General features: G+C 38.7%; 1 protein-coding gene across 6 annotated transcripts in view; it reads left to right on the top strand.

The window, feature by feature from the left end:
* Positions 1 to 23,892, top strand: part of fli1 (Fli-1 proto-oncogene, ETS transcription factor) — a 39,917-nt gene that overhangs the window by 6,192 nt on the left and 9,833 nt on the right. For 4 of the 6 annotated variants that reach the window (XM_058080196.1, XM_058080198.1, XM_058080200.1 and 1 more), the window contains 4 exons: positions 6,798 to 7,009; positions 9,077 to 9,231; positions 10,035 to 10,238; positions 18,075 to 18,143. In XM_058080196.1, the coding sequence (XP_057936179.1) occupies positions 6,798 to 7,009; positions 9,077 to 9,231; positions 10,035 to 10,238; positions 18,075 to 18,143 (640 nt within the window). The remainder of the gene's footprint in view (positions 1 to 6,797; positions 7,010 to 9,076; positions 9,232 to 10,034; positions 10,239 to 18,074; positions 18,144 to 23,892) is intronic. The other 2 variants (XM_058080197.1, XM_058080199.1) reach the window with 1 other exon arrangement.

Genomic DNA, 23,892 nt, shown 5'->3' with positions numbered 1-23,892 from the left:
TTTGTACTTACACAACTATTTTGTGCAATTGGTGTGATTGCTATACAGCGCTGGGTTGTATTAACATGAGCTACTGCACCCCCTTGTGCACTTCTAGACATTCCAGATGCTCCAGATGTTTGAATGGCAAGTCCCTCTTGGTTCCCAACAAGTGTCAGCTCCCAAAAATGCAGCATTTTGGAGGGGACAGTTCAAGTATAGTGGTCTTTGTGGCGGCTGGGTGTGGTTGTTGACGGAGTGTAAACGTTGGCGGCACACAAAAAAAATAACAAAGTCTGCATTTGTGCATCTGTGATTATTTTGTCATTTTGGCTTGTTGGTGGATGGGATGCAAAAAAAAAAGCAAAAAAAAAAAAAAAGACTCAACTACTTAAAGAAAGAAGGCACTCTGGAGAGCATGAGAGCTTCCTGTTCGACACAATCTTTTCCTGACAGGTTTCCTACGTAAAACAAAAGACAGGAACACGCGCACCCCCTCCCATTCCTGTGCTTTTCCACATCCACGTGCAGTCTCCATGTGGCGTCGTGATGCATTCAAGGAGCGATGGCTGATGTAAACAACCGCGGCAGGTGTTGTGTGAATCAGCATGGTGTTGGCTAAAGTGCGTCACGTGACGGTGGAAGCTGGGATGTCAAACTTTTCTGTGAGCATCCATCACATTAGATGTGATTTGTTGGAATCAGAGAATCAGAAAATGGGACACATTGTGTCATAGTAAAGTGGTGAAAACACACCTGTCCTGGCTGGTCAGTACAATATGGCTGATGATTCCACATGTACTGTACGTGTTGGCACGTGGGTCATTTAAGTAGAAAGTACTTTTGTGGATGTGATGATGATCGCAGAGCTTTCTGTGACATAGGGAAGTAGTAATAATACATCTCTGTCCCGGCTGCTCAGTACAACATGGCTGAAAGCTAGGTGTATTTGGTCATTATTGGGTTGGGGTTTGTTTTGCTTATTTTTATACTTGTATTACAGTCAAAGAATGTTTTTTATATAACACATACAGTACGTGTATATATAGATGTTGTTTTTTTGTTTTTTAACTTTCCTTAATCACCATAACAAGTGTAAAAAGTGTGTATATATATATGTGTGTGTAATATATATTATATGTATACATATATTACATATATATGTATATGTGTGTGTATATATATGTAATATATATATCCCACATATATAAATATATAAATACATACACACACATATACATATGTATGTATATATATAAATATATATATATTACACACACATATATTTACAGTTTTTATGGTGATTAAGGAAATTAAAAAAAAACAATGCATGATGCATTTATACGAGCCAACTAGCCCTACCTACATGCTAGGTGGCCATTGCATGTCAAGGTTTTGAGTACTTTGAATACTGACAGTGGTTAACTTATTATTACACTTGCATTACAGTGGTATGTGTTTATGCTTTTGACATTTAATATTAACATTGCTTCACATTTTGCACCTTGGTAAAAGTTCATGATGTGACATTAAAATGGCTGTAGAGATACTGGAGGGGGGGGGGCACAGTTTGACCCTGGAACAGATCATTTCAACCTCAGTGACTTCCAATGGGAGAGCTTTCACTGTCCAGCACGCTATACTATACTATACTATACATACATACATAACGGTACAGTGGTTAGGTGGTACCTTAAACCTACCCCCGTATTGTGTTTAATATTGTAATGGGTTAAATTGGGGTCGATATTGTTATCATTCATTCCTAACCACTGTATGCTATAATTCCTATGAAATTATTATTAATTTCTTATTTATTTTTGCTCATGTATCTGTGAGTATAGTGTGAAACAAAACAATTCAATGCTCTTCCACTAGAGGGCAGAGGGCACATAATTAACCTGATTTGCATGTTGCCAGTCCCTAATGAGGTAATTATGAGGTATCCGAGTGTAAATTGGACCTTAAGGGACACGAGTGGACTCGGTTAATGCACTTTGATGCGTTATCGTGACGATGCTTTAAGATAGTAGCAGGGACAGGTAAAGGTGGAGCCGAGTGCATAAACGTGGCGTTTGGGTGCATCTTGACTTTTCCAGGTTCAACTGTTTTGAGACAGACAGATGCCTTCACTGGCAGCACATTTGTGTTCCTCGCAGATACGACGAGAGAAAACACAGCAGATTCCTCCTCTCCTATTTTTAAACGCCCTCCATCTTGATGGGCACACGCCACCTGCCAATCATGGTTAACATATGACAGGCCACATGATGCGTCTCACGGACCACGACTCCTAACAGTCACCATGGCCTGGCGGCGAGGCCTTATCGGGTCGAGGCTGGACGTCCCCCTCGCTCGGCCCGTGCTTTTATCGTGCTGGCGCTGGCTGGTGTGCGCCTCTTAGATAGTGGCTAATACTGACTGTACGATGGATCCACCGATTAAATCCCTGGAAAATCTAATTCTGGGGAGGGAGGTTCAATGTTGGAGAGGGGGTTTAGCTTTTATATGCTTGTTTACAAAACCTACGGGGGAGCTTTTTATTCCATAGCCCACTCCAAAAATATGGTACGCCTGGCTTCGTATAGCAGTTTTTTGACGACAAGTGATGAAAACATGAATATGACTACTGCTATGTATTTCAGGGGTGTTCAAAGTGCAGTCTGAGGGCCGGTTGAGACCCGCTCCAAAGTCTAAAAATATAATTTATCAAGAAAGAAACAAATGGATAAATCAGCAGTAATTACATAGAATAAAATCAAAATATTATGAGAAAAATGTTGAAATATAAAAATAAAATAATGTATAAATTCAGTTGCATAAAGTTGAAATATTAAAGATAAAAATATCAAGTCATCATATGATGAGTTGTAAGGTGTAATTTTGGGGGAAATTACTTTGTGGAAAAGTTAAAATATTTTTATATAATATAATATATATATGAAATATAATATTATATTGGCGACCAGTCCAGGGTGTACCCCGTCTCTCGCCCGAAGACAGCTGGGATAGGCTCCAGCACCCCCGCAACCCTTGTGAGGAAAAGCGGCAGAAAATGAATGAATGAATATAATATGTGTATATATATATATATATATGAAATATAATATAAAATATAATATGAAAATATTATTAAATATTCAAGCCATAATTAGATAATAATAAAGAAAACATTTTTAAGAATGCAAAAATAGAAAAAAACTACTATAATTACTTTACATTTTCAAAGAATAGAAGTCAAAACATTAAAAGAAAAAATATTTAAAAGCATAAACTCATAATATGAGGAAAATTTTGATATTTAACTAGCGTAGAGTTGGAAATATTAAAGAAAAAACTGTTATTTCTTAAGTGGTAATATGGGAAAAACAAAATACAGTTGTAGTTTTTGTGAAATTCAGTTGAAGAAAAAGTTGCAATATGAGAATAATACATTTTTAACTAATTTTTAACTAATTTTTAACTATTAATTAAAAATAATAGATTATTTATTGAGGAATCTTAAATATTTGGAAAATTACAAAAAAATCCTCTCTGTTACAAAGCAGATATGCAGTTTGGACACCCCGACCGTATTTGAACTTGCTATCAAAGTTTGTGGTGTGAACTGTATGTTTTTAAAAGGCCAGTTGGTGCAGATTATTCCTTTCGATGAATGCCAATCCGTTCCCCTCGCAAACATATGTGGCACTTCGGAATGATAGAAATAAATAATTCCTTTGAGGATTAGACACGTCTCAGTCGTGCGTCGTGCCATCAAGCCTACCAGATCCAGATGTGTTTCAGAATCCCGAGTCAAAAGCACAGACACGGATGACGGCAGTGACTATACTTAATATTCCCAGCTTATTCCTCTCCAGACTTTTGGCTCCGCGACGGTTGTCACATCTCGGGGATGTTGACATGTTAGAATCCGATGATAGCGTGTAATATCTCATCCGGTGGAGAGTTTTGGCTGTTGTTTTCTTTAATAAACTTACATTGCTGAGACACAGCAGAAAGGTCAGTGTTACCGTGACCCCACCCGCCCCCGCCCCCTGTCTCGCTGCACCCAGACGAGACACCACAGGGCCAGACAGACAGAAGTACAGGAGAGATGAACATTGATGGCTTCATCAATCTGAGGGTTGGGGTTAGGGTGGACGATGACAGCAACGTAAGCAAATCAGATTGTGTTTACTCACTCCACTGTGAGCGTGATTGAAGTCATCTAACGTCAACAGGAAGCTACAGTAGCTGAAGGGGGCTGTTTAGTCAAACGACTCAGGATGCCAGACTTTGATATGACCCATAACTGCACGTAATTACAGTAAAAAAAAAAAAAACAGTTAAAAAGTTCCCCAGGAGAGGGAATATTTGACATCACAAGTTTGTGTGTAGTTTAAAAACGAGGTCTTATCGCAGTCATCACCTGCCAGTCTTTATGTTTGCCGTCTTGGCCCAGAGAGTGTTGAGAAGATTGATGTCATTCTCATGTCTTGGCAGGAAATGGCGGAGGTGAACATCTGCCTGCCAGCCTCAAAAGCGTACTAACTTCCTTGTTGTATCTTGTTTTAATTTCTCAATATGGAGGCTGGAAATTGTGGTTTTGGGTTTTTGTTTTTATTAAAAGCTATGGTATGTATCGTATATATATATGGGATTAGTCTGTCACTCAAGAAAGCACAGACCTCTGTTAAGGCAGAGTGTAAATCTAACTCGTTTGTGTTGTCTGTGCTAACAAAGTTTGACCCCTTACTGACTTGACTTTCTAACACAGCTCAATGTAGCACGGCAAAACACCCGTTGTAAATTTAAAGTTTTTAAGTTAAGCCCAATTGCCACCAAATTGGGTATGCACCTTTGGTCTACCTACGAAAATGTAAACTAAAATAATAGATAATAATAAAATAATATGAGGAAAATTTTTATATTTAAGTAGCGGAGAGTTGGAAATATTAAAGAAATTTTTTTTAATTCTTAAGTGGTAATATGGGAAAAACAAAATACAGTTGTAGTTTTTGTGAAATTCAGTTGAAGAAAAAGTTGCAATATGAAAATAATACATTTTTAACCATTAAAAATAATAGATTATTTATTGAGGAAGCTTAAATATTTGGAAAATTACAAAAAAATCCTCTCTGTTACAAAGCAGATATGCAGTTTGGACAGCCCGGCCGTACTTGAACTTGCAATCAAAGTTTGGGGTGTGAACTGTATGTTTTTAAAAGGCCAGTTGGTGCAGATTATTCCTTTCGATGAATGCCAATCCGTTCCCCTCGCAAACATATGTGGCACTTCGGAATGATAGAAATAAATAATAAATAAATAAATAAATATATATAATATAATATATGTGTGTAAAATTTGAGCAACATTGGACAAAAAACATGGCCACTACAAAGGGCACCATAAACATCATTTACAGTCATGTGAATAAATCTGGGGTACAAAATGAGATAAAGTCAGCCCTCGTTTATCAGGGTTAATTGGTTCCACACCTGATGGCAATCAGGAAACTTCCGTGAAGCAGGATTAATATGTTTCTAGTTCAATTATAGAAAGTCTGTTTATTATTGTCTGTTTTTTTAATCATTATTAGAGCCCCGTAGACATAAAATAACACCCCTTTAGACTCATATTATTCTTTGTTTACAAAATGCTGTTCATACCAACCCAGCTGTTATTATTATTATTTTTAAACTTGTAGTGTTTCAGAGGGAGTAAGGAAGAAAAACAAAGAAGGCAAAAACTTACCACTTCCACACAGAATGGGAGGAGACCTTCTTTCACTCTATCGTATCGGACTTGTCCATTTTTTAAAAATAGAGCGAGGGATGACTGAACTGCGTTCGTTATTCTATTGAATCAGAATCGTCTTTATTGTCATTGTAACATACTACGAAAGTGCAACTCCATGGTGCATTTTGTAGAAAGTAAAAATAAAAAATAAGGAAAAAAAATTGGTAATGGTAATGGTTTTATTTCATTTGAACATGCATCAGATTACAATTGAGTGCATCCCATAATCAGTTCACAGTTCCACATGTCCAAAAGGAGTAGGAAGAAGCAAAGCTTGTTAAATCCTACCCCTCCATCTAGTACTTTTATAATCAGTAACTGTTACATTTGTTCACTTCCTGCTTTCCTAATATAATTTAAGTATTTTTGAAATAATTTTAATTTTAATTTTTTGTCAAGTACCGAAGTATGAGGTGATATGACCATCCAATGACATAATGGGTACCATAGTAAGTGTCAATATAGTGATATATATAGCACATCATGACTGGTTCAAGACTCTTCATCCTTGTATTTAGCAAACATCAACTGCTTGTATTGTTTGGATTACATTTTTTAGATAATTGGTTATTGTTACTTTTAAAATTAAAATAAATAAGGAATAAGAATACAAATATAAAAATTGACAGGTGCTGTTCAGAAAAAATGTAAATATATGTACATCAAAAACAATAACCTATACAGTAAACAAAATGTAGAATTGCAGTAAACAAAATGTGGAATAGCAGTAAACAAAAGGTGTACGCCTGCACATCATTAGTAGCAGGTTCCATTGACGCCAGTCACGTGTTTGACATAAGTGTGCTAATGGTATATGTCTTATTATGACTGCAGTGGAAAAAATGTCATTTAAAAAGTTAGGCCACAGTAACCTACAACTCCTGCAAAGTGCTTCAAATGCTCCTTGTCTTAGTTCTCTAACAACTAACTCATCACTAACCCTTGTAAAAGCCATGTTCACGACTCAGCATCACTACGCCATGCCTGTTTGAGCGAAGAAAGACAAACGCCACATCTCCCTTTCCTGCTCTTTTCAGGAGGCGCTATCAGTGGTGAGTGAAGACCAGTCCTTATTTGAGCCTCCGTACGCCGCCGCTGCCCCTCTCCCCAAGACAGACATGACTGCATCTGGCGCGCAGGACTACGGCCAGACTCACAAAATCAACCCATTACCCCCACAGCAGGAGTGGATCAACCAGCCAGTGCGGGTCAATGTCAAGAGAGAATATGAGCATATGAATGGATCCAGGTAAGAAACAGAGGACTGTGTGTGCCCAGGTTGGAGGATGGTTACAAGGAAAGCTACTATTTGAAGAAATTGGATACTCATGCCACATGCCATGGTCAAAGACCATGATGTCATCATGCCAATACTGTCCTCAATATACTTTCACACTTCCTGATATTGTAGCAACGTGTGAAATCCAGCAGTGTCCAAAAATAAGTTGTGATTTGACACGGAACAACATGGCCGACGTGCCTCACTGAAAAAGCGATATGTCGCCAGGAAAACGTTTCGAGTCTTCAAAGGGACGTCAAGCAATGCCTTGAAGTGGCTGTTTTCTATGATTTTCAGTGTACGGTGGATCCCTGCCCAATCCTGATTCAGCATTCACAGCCTCTAAATTTTAGAGATTTTGTTTTGAAAACATATTTTATTTTTATCCTCTCAAAAATCTCCATAATCATCATCATTTCTAAGTACTTTATGTGATAATACCCCATTTTCTGGACTATAAGTAGCTCCGGAGTATAAGTCGCACAAGGCCAAAAATGCATAATTAGGTAGAAAAAAACATACATAAGTCGCACTGGAGTATAAGTCGCATTTTTTGCGGGTAATTTATTTTACAAACTACTTGACCAAAACAATAAAAGAATAAAAGAAACAGGCTGAATAGATGTAAGATATGCTAACACAATGCTTATTCAGCTACACAAAAAATAAACATGACCAAAAAAGGTGTCCAGTGTTTATGTAACATAAACAGTTTTTTCATGTTTTTTTCAAGTCGCTCTGGAGTATAAGTCGCAGGAACAGCCAACTGATGAAAAAAAGTGCGACTTATCGTCCGGAAATTACAGTACAAGTAAAAGTACAGCATGCATGCACCGCTGTTAGTTTTACACATTTATGACTTCATGCTTCACTGATAAAATATTTCGTACTTTCTTCAACGATACTTAAACACACCGTAGTTGGCTGGCTACAACGTGACTCAGATTCCCTCTGTTTATTGATGAGCTTACATTATATTTAATAAGTGTGGTTGAGGCATATTTAGAGTTCAAACCTGGATTGTACCACAATGGAAGATTTGAGGGTTGTAAAATATTTATTGCACGATTAAAAAAAATAATTATAGGCCTAAGTAATAACCTATTGAGTGCTATTGACCTGTCGCAATATTTTAGGAACCTTATTCAGTTTATGATTGGAACGTAGCTCTCTGGTCATCAGTCTTGCCAGTCTTGAATGCAGTTATGAAAAGTATGAGAATTAATTCTGTCTTGTGTGTACACCACAGATAAGTTTGGGCTTCCTTTATCCCCTGCTTTCATTTCAATCCTGAATCTTTATAATAATAATAATAATAATAATAATAATAATAATAATAATAATAATAATAATAATAATAATAATAATAATAATAATAATAATAACAATAATAATAATATATTATTAATATATTATATATTAATCAATTAATATAAATATATATAATTATATTATTAATATATATGATATGTATTAATAATATATTCTATTATAATTTATCATTATTATTATTATTATTATTATTATCATTATTATTATTATTATTATTATTATTATTATTATTATTATTATTATTATTAGTAGTAGTAGTAGTAGTAGTAGTAGTAGTAGCAGTAGTAGAAGTAGTAGTAGCAGTTTGGGCTTCCTTTATCCCCCTGCTGATCCTGAATTTGAATAATAATAATAATGATAATAATATATTGATATCAACATTAATATAAAATAATAATAAAACAATAATATATTAATAATTTATTATATATTATTATTATTATTATTATTATTATTAAGTTATTATTATTAAGTTATTATTATCATTATTATTATTACGTTTATTATTATTAAGTTAAGTGATCTGACAACACAGCATTTCGTCTATGTACTGTTTATAGGACAAAGGTGGGCCTCAGACATTTTTTATATTTTCAAGTGGGCCCTGAGTTGGTAAAGTTTGGGAAGCCCTACTCTACTGTATTTCCTTTCACTGGACATTTTGAACTGTCATTTGTCTTCAATGTGTGTTTTTTTTTCCTTCAGCAGGGAGTCTCCGGTGGACTGCAGCGTGGGTAAATGCAATAAGCTGGTAGGGAGCAACGAGACGTCCCAGATGAACTACGGAAACTACATGGACGAGAAGAACGCCCCTCCCCCCAACATGACCACCAATGAGCGAAGAGTCATCGTACCGGCCGGTGAGCAAAAATGTTTATGTACGTACATAACTGGGGCGGAGAAGCAGTGCGGATATGATATACAGGAGCAATGAATCTTAGTGTTTACTTCTGTAGTGCTTCTGTTTTGATAGAAGGTTGCCAGCGCCGCCCTTATTTTTATTCAACCGAGTGCCAACGTTTCATCTCTCCCTCGAGAGTATGGCTGAGCGTGCACAAGTACAAGTATGCGTTGGGTCTGCCAGAGCTATATTTTGTTTTAACAGCTATGGTTAATCATTAAATACGCGTCATGTAGCTTACAGCGGAGTTCATTTGCAACCAAGAGAGAAGTTATTCCCCCAAAAAACAATCACAAGAAATGTAGCAAATGAAGTCCGAAGAGTGAAGTTGATTGGAAACTGATGCAAGTGCACACTAGTCTAATGACATTAAACAGCGGCTGCACCTTGACTGCTTTGGTTCTGGATTCCAGATTGTCTGAGCAGCCTATTAAACATGCACTACGGTGTGTTAAGTAAGTCTCTCCAGATGGAACTTTATGTAAGAAATGTTGTAGCTTTCAAAATGAAAACTCCCCCTGTCCAAGCCTACTTCACCTGATACATTATCCTATCCCGCCGAGGTTTGAGGAGAACGAAGAATTATTTATAACAAATAACCGAGCCACGTCCACGCCTGATCAATCATTCTGTTTCCAACTTGTTCACTTTTTCCACAAGAGACTCTCGACTCTCCTTCCATCGCTCTGAGGCACGAGGCGGGCTCCACTTTTATATCTGCAGGCGATCAATGTCTTCTGTCTTCTGTCTTCTGTTCTGTAGATCCTTCATTGTGGTCCCAGGACCACGTGCGCCAGTGGCTGGAGTGGGCCATCAAGGAGTACGGCTTGTTGGAGATCGACACGTCCCTGTTTCAGAACACGGACGGCAAGGAGTTGTGCAAGATGAGCAAAGACGACTTCCTTCGGCTCACCACCATGTACAACGCCGAGGTTCTTCTTTCTCATCTCAATTACCTCAGGGAAAGTAAGTGCGCTCTCCACAAATGGTCAAGCTAACTTATCCTAGGTCTTTGTTTGAAGAATGGTTCTTTTCCCAGATGGAATTGTCAAACGATCCATTGAAACTGCTGATAGAAAGGAAAAGTTTTGAGAAAGTTCATTTATTTAAACTTCAAAGATGGAGTGTTAATTGGAAGCAGGCCATAAGTTAGAGAGAATACTACTTCGGAATTTTAACTTGGTCATTAATTAACAACTACTACTATCATTACAACACAGCAGCAACAGAACCAATGTTGCAGGAGCAGTAAGGCAAAAACTGCTCACTAATATGGCTGATATGTTCATTGTAAACAACAGTACGCCAACAGTACACCGCACATGGGTTTCATACCAGCAGCTCGGTATCATAAGTGGCATTTTAAAGCACATGCAGAGATAAATAAACCTGGCGGATGCTTCATCTTGGGGAGGGACTAACAAAAGTACATCAGGAGATTGAGTAATAGGAGTTAATAAAAGTGATGTCCGTGAATTCCCCCATCACGGTTTATAAAAATGATGTATGGGTCGTTGCTGTTTCGTGGTTAAATATGGCAGCACATAATACAAATATGAGGCATTCAGAAGTCCCATTCCAAGACGTTGTGATATGTAGTATTCTACACTGGTCACCAGGTGTCAGTAATGTTACATTGGTGAGACAATAGCCGGAGAAAGTACTGTCAAGAAAAAAACAACAACAAAGAACTCCACCAATGCTATGTTAGTCTATATGTATGCCTTATTCATCTCAAATGTTTAAATTTATCTTATTAATATGTATTATATAGGTGTAAAGGTGACTATAGGGGTGTTATTTTGTCTCAAGAGGGCTCTAATGTCAAAAACCCTATTGAGAAGGTCATCAACAGTGTTTCTATCATTTAACTATAAAACTATTCAATTTATAAAACTAATATCAAAATACATTATATAGGAATCCTACTATGTGGAAATGCACTTATTACGGCTAGGTTTGGAATCAAACAAACCTCAATAAACGAGAGTTACCGTATTCGCTTTTGTAGGCGATCATTTTGTAGGTGATCATGGGAGACTTTGCGGTTAAATAAATAGAGGCGTTGATTGGAGCATTTACAGTACTTCATTTATGTCAGGGATGGGCAAACTTTTTGAATCGTGGGCCGCATTGGTTTAACAAAATTGACGGGGAGGGGGGGCAGACTATATATTTTATACGTAACTGTCCACCTGGAATTATTGTATCTGTAAAAGTGTCATGCAATCTGATATATTTATTTTTATTTTTTTTTATTTATATATGTTATTTATATATGTTATAAATTTAATTTAATTTAATTTAATTTAATTTAATTTAATTTAATTTAATTTAATTTAATTTAATTTAATTTAATTTAATTTAATTTAATTTAATTTAATTTAATTTAATTTACAATTATTATGTGCTGGTGTCCCTTTTTTCAGGAGCACTTTGTAAACAACAGACCACATCAAATAATATAATAATAATATTGATAAAACAGGTACTCAAACCATCAAAAGGTTGGCTCAAGCCATGATGCCAGGTTCTATGTTAAGTTTAAATGAAATATTTAGAAAGAACAGGCGAGCCGTATTTTAACATTTGGCGGGCCGGATGTGGCCCCCGGGCTGTAGTTTGCCCACCCTTGCTCTATGTAAACGTGCGATATATCATGCTAGCTCGACAACGTTGGTAGAATCGGTGTTGATTTGACAAGAAGTGGCTAAGAAAAGCACCAAATGTCCTGCTACTATGTTTATGTCAACCTGGCCAGTGTTGACATGGATGCTAGCGTCGACTCGGAAACTTTCTTATCCGCCGTGATGGCTTCCAGTCCTCAGCAAAGTGGTCCACCCGCTACATGTCTCGCTACACTTCACTGTGCTGTATTCCACATGGTCCTAAGAAACAGGTCCAGGTGCATTGCCTGGGGAAGCATGCTAGGCCAGTGTGTCCAGGCAACTAAATTTGAGCTTATTACCTTTGAAGAGGCTCTCGATGGAATCCCGCTTCATATGTTTCAGCTGGGAAACAAAGCAATTTGCTGAGGCCGTATGCAAATGCTTTTCAAATAAAAAACATACCATCTGGAGAGGATAATATTTTTTTAAGTCACAGTGATTATCACAGAGACCTGTTGCGCCTATTAATGAATATTTTGCATTCTCCAGCTAAAAACAACTTTAAGAGCTTCTTTTAACATCACGAAACCACGCTGGGTGGAGTGATTGATGCCGCCACTAAATTTAACATAACTCCCAAAATGTTGTGATGGGCCTCAGCGTGATGTAATGGGAACTGTGCTTTAGTGGGTGTCAACAGTTTTTCCCCCGTGCACGTTGTCAGGGCAGAGAGGGATGCTTGTCAGGAGTATAACAGCCTCATTGTGCAACGCGGCAGCGGCTGGATCTGTCTGACCGCCACTCGGCACAGCACTTTTCATTATGGCCGCCGGCTGCACGACTTAGCCGCGGCTTAAGCGTGCTGTATCGTGACTTTGCCCGTTGCTGCCCCTCTTATTCATTATTTAGACCTTGTGTGCGCTGTGGAATCTTCTCCGCTTGCCCGGTTAAAATTGCTTTGGATCCCTTCCCGACAAACAAAAGCAATGAATTCTCCCTTCCCGTGCTTGGACTGCCTTGCTTCGGAGCAGCTGTCTGGGAAGCACACAGAATATTACTGACGCTAGGAAGCCTACGGGCCATTAGGAACTCACATTGAAATGCCTAAGAGAGGCAGACTTCGTGTGGACCCAGCAGGGACAATGATTTGGTAACTAAATCCGTTTCTTCGTCTCCTCCTTTGGAGCAATCATAGTGGGACGTCCAGAGTAAAAAAAAAAAAAAGACCTCTGGATTCACTCATGAATGCTGGAGGCAGGCCGAGCTGCTCAGCTGAAAATTGATGGAGGGAACATTTAAGCCAAACCCTGAATGTATTAGTGATTACAAGTCACATGACTTCTCCCTCATTGAGGACTCCTTCATTCATTATCCCGGACCCACGCCTGAACAGTAGATGGTCTAAAGGGGCTGCTGCAATCATTTCATAGACATCTGTGTGCATCATGCGTGATTTCGGTCTGTTTATTGAACCTCTGATTAACATTCCATACAGTCATTAAGCCCCGAATGTAGACTGGGACACACTTCCCCACCCTGCGGCCACTCCATATACAAACATCGCCGCAGTGTCCTGCGCTGATACATCATTCAGGTACCGAGTGCGTTCACTAGCACAATGAGAGCATCTGTCTGGGCAAAGCAGCTGCTCTCAGTAACAAGGGTAGTTGCCAGTGCAATATTTTGGCTTCATTCTTGCACGCAGATTTTTATAAATGATGGCTGTCCGCAACCCAATGTGCTTTCAATTTGGGGTGCAATTGGAGAATTTGTTCAAATTAGTCTGTCGGGGAGGGACTGTGGACTGTTTGCTTTATCGCACCCACGTAGGTCGGTTTGATACCACATGTGGTGGGAACAGAGTGCACAGAAAGGGGGGGATATAGAGGAAAGACAGCAGTACCAAGACAAAAAAATGTGGGTATGAGTAAGGCTGCGTTCACAGTTGTGGTTGGGTACTCTGGTCCGAACCAAAAAAAGACACTTGCAATTTGCGTAGTGTTCCCACTGGTAGTTTTAGCACGAGACCAAAGGCCCACCCTCCATGACACACTTAAGTACTGTAGGACTGATGGAAAAATAATACACACAATACATACATTTTTATCACTCACACAAGCTTAACTTTCACTTTCTCGAGGGGTGCTAGACAGTCATTCTTCGTTTATCACGGTTAATTGGTTCCAGACCCGACCATTTTGCTTGCTTTGCTATTATATTTTTGATATTTTTGCTCTACTGTATTTGTTATTTGAGCCTTATATTATTTTACAATACTACTTTATATACTATACTTATATACTATATACTACTACCATTCCCTTATTTTCTTGAACCCTGCATGCCCCGGTGTAAACTGTAAACTGCTGGATCTGTGAATTTCTCCTGGCGATGAATAAAGCATCCATCCATCCGTCCGTCCATCCGTCCGTCCACCCACCCACTCAACCATCCATCCATCCGAATTTCCACAAAGTAGGATTCCTTATTGATAAACAGATTATTTTCACTGTTTGACCATAGAAAATCTACTTACGACCTTCTAGATACGTTTTTTAAACATTATTTGAGCCCTCTACACATAAAACAACATCCCTATAGTCACCACATTTAGACACTTATATTTGACAAAAATGGTGTAAAATATACGTTCATCTGGCGATGACTGAGGAGGATTTGTGAACAGAAATACTGTTGCTTCTTCTTGTGTATCTGAACGGATTACAGTGGGAGTCAAGTTAAAAAAAAAAAAAAAGAGCTGCACCACACTGTTGCTGAGTGGGGGACATTCTCGAGCCCTCAATAGTTTATACAGACCATAAACATCTGGCCTTGAAGGCTGAGTCGGGAAAACGTTTCTCCCTCCCTTTCAACCCTCGCAACATTTTTATTGAGCTCCTTGCGCAGGACTTTCTTTCTATTGGCAGGTTATCATTGGTGTGCAGGGCCTGTCTGCTGCTAGCCATGCACCGCCGCAAACAGAGCTACTATGCAGCTGCTCACTTTTAAACGCGAGACATCAGACGCTCGGCGATACCAAGAATTTATATCGCTTTTGAAATAAGTGGAGATGCAGATGGCTCCTGCCAAACAGGAATGTTGATATTGGACAATTGGATAACCAGTTGGACAGACCCTGTGGCGGGGATCCTGTTTTTGTGTATTCCGCTACCTTTTTCTGAACCTACTGGGATTATCCATACATTTCTATAGAGCAGAGTCAAGGGGGGTCGGGGGGTTGCTCAGATCCCAGTTGATTTAGATTGACATATACCCCCACAGACCAATCAGCAGTCAGTAACAGAGGTGGACTTTAGCGACATTCATCTGTTAATATCATCTGCCATTCATTTATTGTCACCTTACTATGTCAGTTACACGGCTATAGTAGCCTTTTTATGCAAAATGGGCAATTTAATGATAGTTCAACAGTAATATGTGTCCTTGGAGTCTGTCTATGAGGACGAAACATGAGAAAAACGCATCATCCGCCTCCCTTGTTTGTTCTATGTGTTTGAAGTAGTGACTTTTAATCATTGTCCACCCCAAGTCTACGCCCCCACCACTTAGCTTTGTGAAATAAAATACAATAAAAGCAGGCTTTGCTACGAATCTTAAATAAAGTCAGTCAGCTACAACTGCCGGAGCTGTACCTTTGATCATTTTGTTTTGGTTCGAGGAACAGGCATCTGTTACGTTTATCACGCTTATCTGGTTCCAGGTGAATTTCCTCAAAGTAGGATTCAATATTAATATAGTGAAGATTTTCATAGTTAGAGCAGAGAAACCCCATTTATGACATTCTAAAAAGTTAATTTTAAGATTATTAGTATATGAAATACCACTCAATCTTTATAAGCAATAAGACATCTAACTCATCATAACTCACTGTAAGCACTGGAAAGTTCCAAAAGCACTCAAAAGTTTGGGATCACTTGCAAATTTGTTTGTTTTCCAAAGAAAAACAAATTTTCATGCATTTCACAAACAATTTTATCCATTTTACAAACATTTTTATCAATTTCACAAATAATTTTTCAAAGAAGGATCTCCATTTTTGCATAGAGGCCTACTATCAACAACTGTCAGTCCTCTGCATCAATCTCCTGGTATGGCTGCTAATCCAAGTTCATCATTTTATAAGGCTAATAGATGATTAGAAAAGCCATCTAAAAATCTAAACTAAAACTAAAATCTCTTACCATGCTGTTAACTACTCCCTTCAGAGAGCAGCACAAACTGGGTCTAACAAGGACAGAAAAACGCTGCACAACTGTGCAAGAGAGTGTGTAGTTTAAGACAAAGATGCCTCACAGCTGCACTAAATAGTAGCCATCAAACACCAGTGTCAGTATCAACAGTGAAGCGGCGACTTCAGGATGCTGGACTTCATAGCAGGACTGCCAAGAAAAAAAAATTCCAAGTGATCCCAAACTTTTGAGCGGTAGTGTATTTGTCACAATTATTACTCTAACATGACTGACTTGGGTCCTGTTTGTTGACAAAAGGCCACACCACATGTTTAGGTGATGCTATCCTATGGCTCCAGAGAATAAACAACCCATCTGTCGGTGTTACAACCCTGGCTGGCATATTGGAGTTACATTATGCAATCCTATGGAGTGTATCAGCAGAGAAAGGTTTAACATGGGCCACTGTGCTGTCAGATTACCAGGACCTGTTTGTTTTCGGAGAGAGGAAGAGGCCTTCCAAATAAACACGCAGCACAGCCAAAATTCCCTGTCATTTGCCTCCCTCGCTCCGCGTCGCTCACCCCTCCTTGCTAGTCGTCCTAACAGCCATCCTGGATTTCTCTGCGGGATGGTTTGAGGTTTTCTCAGCAATGCTGCCTGTTTGCCTGTCTGGGTCAGCCCACATATGTGGCGCACAGTCGGAAAAGGGTTAAACAGCCCCTTCCTCCTCCTTTTTTCTCTTCATCTCACCCCCTTATACACTTTCTGCCTTATTCCAAAGATGGCTGCCTGCGTGCCTGCACTCAGCATGAGGAATTATTTTTCTATGAGGAGCTGCGTTTGATTGCTGTGCAGGGACCCTGCCTCATACAATGGTTCCCCTGTTCTTAGGCCCCCAGGTCTCTAAACGAGACGCAGAACCTTGGGGGTGCCGCGGAATAGGTAGAACTCGGGGGGTGGGGGGGTGTTGGGAGGCCAGCATGCATTTGTGGAGCACCCCCTAAAATAACACAGGCTAACTTGGCCACCAAGCCGCCCCCGCCCCCCATCCCATAACAGGCACAGAGGATCTGAATCAAATCGCACACAAACTTTTTCTCCACAGTTTTCATTTAGTCCAATTTCGACAAAGAAAAAAAAAAAAAAAAAAAGAGAGAAAACTTTCCTCCCAACTCAGCAGCCGCTGAATCCTAACACGCTCCACATCGTTGTGTTTTCTCTGTGCATTTTTTGGGTCTGTTTTTCCACTGGCTTGATTTATGCCTGGGGCAGCTAAAATTAAGAGAGCATTTTGGTGCCGCCCAGGGTGCCTGCCTGTGTGTAAGTGCAGGAATGCAGCGCTGGCATGGCTTCTGCTACATAAGGTGAAACCACTCGGCAGCCAGCCTCGCACCTTTATTATTATTATTATTATTAGGATTTTTTTGTATTATTATTCAGGGTAGGACTTTGCGCTTTAAATGATGTTGTAGTGATTTTTTTCCTTAATTTTAGGGGGCGGACTGTGCAATGCTATGCTATACTGTCTATTATTTTCCAATGACATTGTTTATTAAGTCCAAATGGGGACGCCGGTTCAGGAATAAAAGCATTAGTGTGTGTGTGTGTGTGTGGGTGTGTGGGTGTGTGGACTTTGTACCGCCACCTGCTGGTTGTTTTATATAACATTCTATTACATTTCCATACTAGTGCAGGTTTCTTTAAGGAAAGGGTGTACAAAGTACAGCACTGGATTGTTTGTAATTGGCCCTTGGCATATTCTAAATATAAAATGAAGACATTACGTGCATTAATGAGCCGTCTGGTTTATCTCTTTAGAGAAAGACATACAGTATGTGTTCATGTGTCATGTAATGATTGTGCATAATGGGCAAAATTAAATAAAATGAGCATTTTCCTTTGAGGTGTTGATTGCCATTTTCCAAAATGTTTGAAATTGAAAATATTTTCATTTAATGTGACTTTTTTTTTTTTTTTAATATGTGTGTGTGTTCTTGCAGGTAGTTCATCATTATCCTACAACACACCATCTCACACAGACCCAGCACCACGCCTGCCTGCCAAAGAAGGTAAGAGCACTTTTTATTATCCGCTATTGTTTCTCTCCAAGTCCATGTTTCTATTCATCAATGGGCGAGCGAGGTGAGGGAAAATGAAGAGAAAAGAGAGAAGAAGTCAGCGACTGGCTGGTAAGCCTGTCGGACACACACTGGAAAATTAAAAAAAAAACAAAAAACAGAAGGTACTTGTCTGTTTTGTGCTTTTGAACAAGCCCCGGGCGCCAGGTGTAGCTTTTGTGATGTTGAAGAAAATGACACGGGCAATTGAAATGAATAGCAGCATATTAACTAGGAGATAAAATGTAAAAAGCGGCGGTGTTGACGGGTGAAGACAGGATGGTGAATGCAGTGATTACGGAAACGAGGCGGGGGTTGACGTGCGTCTGTGGCAGCTGTTGCTGAGGCAACAATTCATGTGTATGATATGGTCCGGGAGGCTGATTGTATATCAGAGATGAGTGCTTGTGACGACAGTGCATACTGCTTTGGGGTCGAAAAGAGACCAAAAGAGGGAATTTAGGAGGTCAATCCTTCTGTTTCAGGGCGCTATAGAACTGCACTGCATGGGTTTTTCCCACCGCCTAATACAAAATAATATAGTATTTGATGCAGTACTGTTTTACACACTAAAACTACAGTGTCGATTAACTGTACAAAGCCAAAGGTTTTACAAGTTAAATTGCGGGTTGAAGAATATACTGCGTTTTGTTACAGTCCGCTTGCATCGACGAGCGCCGCCTACAGGACCTACTGTAGAAATCATTGCTTATCCTCACAGCCTATCCCAGCTGTCTTTGGGCGACAGGCGTGGTGCGTGATACATCCTGGACTGGTCGTCAGCCAATCGCAGGAGTACATATAGACATACACTACCGCTCCAAAGTTTGGGATGACTTGGAAATGTTTTTGTCCAGTCTGAGATATGGCTTTTTCTTGGCAGTCCTGCTATGAAGTCCAGCATCCTGAAGTCGCCGCTTCACTGTTGATACTGACACTGGTGTTTGATGGCTACTATTTAGTGCAGCTGTGAGGCATCTTTGTCTTAAACTACACACTCTCTTGCACAGTTGTGCAGCGTTTTTCTGTCCTTGTCAGACCCAGTTTGTGCTGCTCTCTGAAGGGAGTAGTTAACAGCATGGTAAGAGATTTTAGTTTTTGTTTAGATTTTTAGATGGCTTTTCTAATCATCTATTAGCCTTATAAAATGATGGACTTGGATTAGCAGCCATACCAGGAGATTGATGCAGAGGACTGACAGTTGTTGATAGTAGGCCTGTGTACATCCTTCTTTGAAAATCATCTGATTCATTTTAATTGTTTGTGTAATAGATAAAAATGTTTATGAAATGCATGAAAATTTGTTTTTCTTTGAAAAACAAAGAAAAAGTGATCCCAAAGTGATCCCAAACCTTCCAAACCTATGGACAATTGGGAGTCGCCAATTAACCTAGCATGTTTTTGGAATGTGGGAGGAAACTAGAGTACCCGGAAAAAACCACACACGGACGAGGAGAAAAAGCTAATTCCATACAGAGATGCCCAAGCGGGGATTCGAACCCAATCCTTTCCAATCTCCTGACTGTGTGGCCTATGTGCTAACCATCGTGCAGCCCTGCAGAAATCAAACAAATGTAAGTTTTCCCATTGGAAATGAACTAAATAAATCCGTTCCAGGGTCAAACTGTTGCCTTATCCACATTTTTAACTCTACCTGCAATTTTTAAGTCATGTGTTAACAGTCCTAACTCTACTTCAAGTATAACGACATGCAGGTTTGTGTCCAGGACCCCTGGAATATAATATTTTGGTTGTTTTTCATGCATGTTAAGGCCCTCATAATTGTGAATAGACTGGGAGAATAATAACAATAAACACAGCAGTTTCAAGGAAAACACCCCAGTAGCTGAGTAGTTTTAAAGCACATTTTTAAAGCACATGCAGCTACCGCCATCCGAAAAAAAACCCTACATGAGTAGGTTGCCTACAGCCACAGCTGTCAAAACCAATGCGTTAACTTTTGTACACCACTACAATGGCGACAATTGGCACAGTTACAGCATACAGTAACCCCTTGTTTATTGTTTGGTTAGTTGCTTCCAGGCCCTTATAAACAGAATATTTTTGTAGAAAACCTGTTTATAACCTTCTAAATACATTATTAGAGCCCTACAAATGTGAAATAACACCCCCATAGTCACCATTATGCTCATATTAGTCAATATAGTAGACATATAAGATATAAATAAGACATAATTCAGACTCTCACATGTTAGCAGTGTTTTCTGCAGCAATCAAATAATCAAATCAAATGCAAAAAATCACCACATCTTTGAATGCCTTACATTTGTATCTTCATTTAAACATGGTTGCTTAGTTTAGGCCAAAAAGTACATAACATTTCCAAAAATATTGGATTGGACATCTTCATTAAAAGTTGCACTCCTTTTAAAATAGGTTTTTAACTAATTCTTCATCATATTCAAGATCTTTCCACCAGAATCCCAGCAAAAAAAGCCAAGCTTAAGCCTTTGAGGACAACGCCCAGGATGACTTCCTCTGGATACCTTTTCACTGCACAAACACGACTGTGCTGACATAACACAAACACTGCACCGCCTACTGCTAAAAGAAAGCTACACATCCTTTACGTCGTCCATATGGTGTCACCACCACAGAGGACTGCAATAACAAAGATAGCGCGGGCTAGCAGGATGAGAGGCCCATCCAGGCAGGAAAAAGAGGAAACGCTGCGTCTGATAAGTGTTCGAGAATGCCCTCGTGCTCGCTATCTGGCCCAGCGGGGACCGATGCTACAAGGCTTAAATACGAGCGGACCATGGGGCGAGCTTGATAAGATTCTGCTGGGTCACCCCTCGACCCCGGGCCTTTCCTGCTTCTCAGCACCAGGTATTTGGACTGGCAGGGAAAGAGGGTGACTCCCTTCAAGAGCATTTCCCTTTTCGCAAGAGGTGAATTCTATTATGGGCCGCCAGGCTGTGAATCTACATGTGGTCCATTCTTTAGCTAAGGCAAAGCCGCCTCCCAGCTGAGAAAAAGTCCATACAAACACATTGATATCTTCCCAATTGAAACACAACACCTTCAGTGACCCTGGCCACCTTAGAAATAATGCAATTTACCATTTATATTGTCCGAGTACACTTTGGTGGTCCAAATCCTTCATAAAACATCAGAAAATGAAGAGGATGAACGCAAAAAAAAGTTCCTCAGCTTCTCGTTTGCTGATTTCTTCCTCTCAAACTGAAAGTTTGCATCAAGATGCAAACAACAATAAATTTTCGTACTGGATGACAATTTAGCACTTTACACAATAAGTCACATTATTTGTATTAAAAAAAATCACATTCAAAGACAAGGTTCACTTAAGGTCAAACACAATCCCTTACATTTTATTCCCATATTAAATGTACCATACTGTATTCTTTATCCTATATATATTATATTTTATTATCACAAGTCAAATGATGCGATTTCATTTTTTTTAAGATTTGTCACGTTGCAATCATGTTATTAGATTTGTATGTAATGTTATTTATTTAGATTTTTTATAATTCAAATTAATATTATTACAATTTTATTGAAAAAGTCAGGTCCTGCAATTCTTATATGAAATAATATATGCGTTATTTAAAAATGCTTTGTTGGATTGCAATCATAATATATAAAATAATAATAATAAAATATATAGTTTTTAGCCAATGTAAAAATAACAAAAAATAACATATAACGTATTATGTATTAGTATGATAATTTATCCTAATTTTATAGAATAAGTATATGATATATTAAGGTAATAATTATATATATTTATTTTATATGATTATAATTTACAATAATCATTCAATTTATTATTATTATAATAATTGTATATTATTATAATTTGTTAAATAATCTAATTTATGATTAGATTTTTATCCCTTTTTTCTACTTAAAAAAAAAGTATGAAGTGAAGTCAAAATGTGTTCCTGAGTGCTGTCCTAATGTAATAAATTCCCCAAAATTGTATGAAAAAAAAAGTTAAAAAGAAAGGTATAAAAGGTATAAAAACTATGGACGTAAGATTTTAAATATATGAGTGTAAAAATAAGTTAACCGCTGCTGTTAAAAAAATAAATAAAGTTTTCAAGACTATATAGTTTTTATAAAGCTGCTGTGTCATTGTCGAATGTGTTTTGTTTTTTTTTTTTTTTGTCAAATTTCCTACTAAATTCATGCCAGAACGGTCAACCATGAGTTTCCCATCCCAATGATGTCAAAAATGTGCATCAATAGGAGAGACGGTTTGCTGCAGGATAAACCTTTATCAGACGCTTTCACAGATCAGCACTGCCAGATGTTGCTGTTCATATTGCTACTCCAGAGGAGCCAAATACTTTGCAGACTTTCAGGGTCGAGTATGAGCATGAGCATCCCGCAGGAGACAAGCCCTAATCTGCCCCAGACGCTGGGGTGTAAAATGCAATGTTATGAATAAAAGAGGCAGCGTATAAAACACAGAATGTAGCGGCAATGAAAGGGTGTGCGTGTCTGTCTTTCACTGCGTAGTGTCTTGTGTGTGTGTGTGGCTTGTAGCATGCTACATTGTTTTTCAGCAGTCTTTCCCCAACTTAAAAACGACCCTAAGTGGGCTGCTTGTTTGGTAAAGTCATGTAAGATGTTTTATTACTGGCAATATGTGGTACATTTTGGTAAATTCGGGTCCATGCAGAGTTCACTTCTCGCTGTTGGTTGAGTCTGTCATTAAAGTTGTTGTTGTTTTGTGTTGGCTGCAATGCAAATTCATGCGATTCATGACTTGGAACTTCATTCGTATGGTTCAGTTCTTCTGGGCGCATGAGGAAATACGGTGGTTCATCCTCGGGGCAGCCATCCTTGTGTGTGCTAACATGCTGTTTGCCTTTTATATGTTGGGAAAAAAAGATCCAAGGGATGTTTTGTGGTATTCATTTTGTATAATGTATATTCACATGTGTGAAAAATCACCCATGTTTTGATTTATCTTAACATAAACCAACACAATCATTTATGTTAAGACTTCAATTTGGATGGCTGGATTTACATTTTGAATATTTGTATTTGATTTTACTTAAACATGCATACAATATGAATAAAAAAAATAAAAAAATAAAAATAAAAAAACATGCATACAAAGTACAATGGAATACATCACATAATTCAAATCACATATTTTTGACATTTTCCCATGCAAAGCATGCAGCAAATGTTCCCACCCTTTACTGTTTTCTGCAGGGGCGCCTTCCTACTCAAATGATAATGCATGAAAAGCAATGTCGCTTCCAAGAATTAACCCACCTCGGGACTAGCGTTGAGTCTCGAGCATCGATGGGAAGCGGGATTAATATTTAAATTCCAAGTTTCGATGCTCATATCACAAATAGCCGCAAACACCAAAGAAGAAGTTGCTCAGTGCAACGTTTGCAACACAATATCATGCAAAGGATAGCTAACGAGGGTGCTAGGGTGAACATAGCTAACGCATTTGCTACTACACCGAATGCCCAATCCCAAAGACGTATTTATGAATCTTTTTTGAGATTGTTTCTAGTGTGGTTTTAAACCGTAAAAACGGCCACAAGTGCATTTGATAGGAGCTTGGCATGCGTCTTTACTAGTGCTCCACACCAAGCAGGAAGCATGCGCAAGGGTACGCGTAGCTAGCATGGCTAGATATATAATATTTGGTATGCAAATATTATATACGTATTTGTGTATTATA

This window comes from Doryrhamphus excisus, chromosome 8 (assembly GCF_030265055.1).
Source record: "Doryrhamphus excisus isolate RoL2022-K1 chromosome 8, RoL_Dexc_1.0, whole genome shotgun sequence".
In the NCBI taxonomy this organism is placed as follows: Eukaryota; Metazoa; Chordata; class Actinopteri; order Syngnathiformes; family Syngnathidae; genus Doryrhamphus; species Doryrhamphus excisus.
This window is presented reverse-complemented; position numbering and strand designations above follow the sequence as displayed.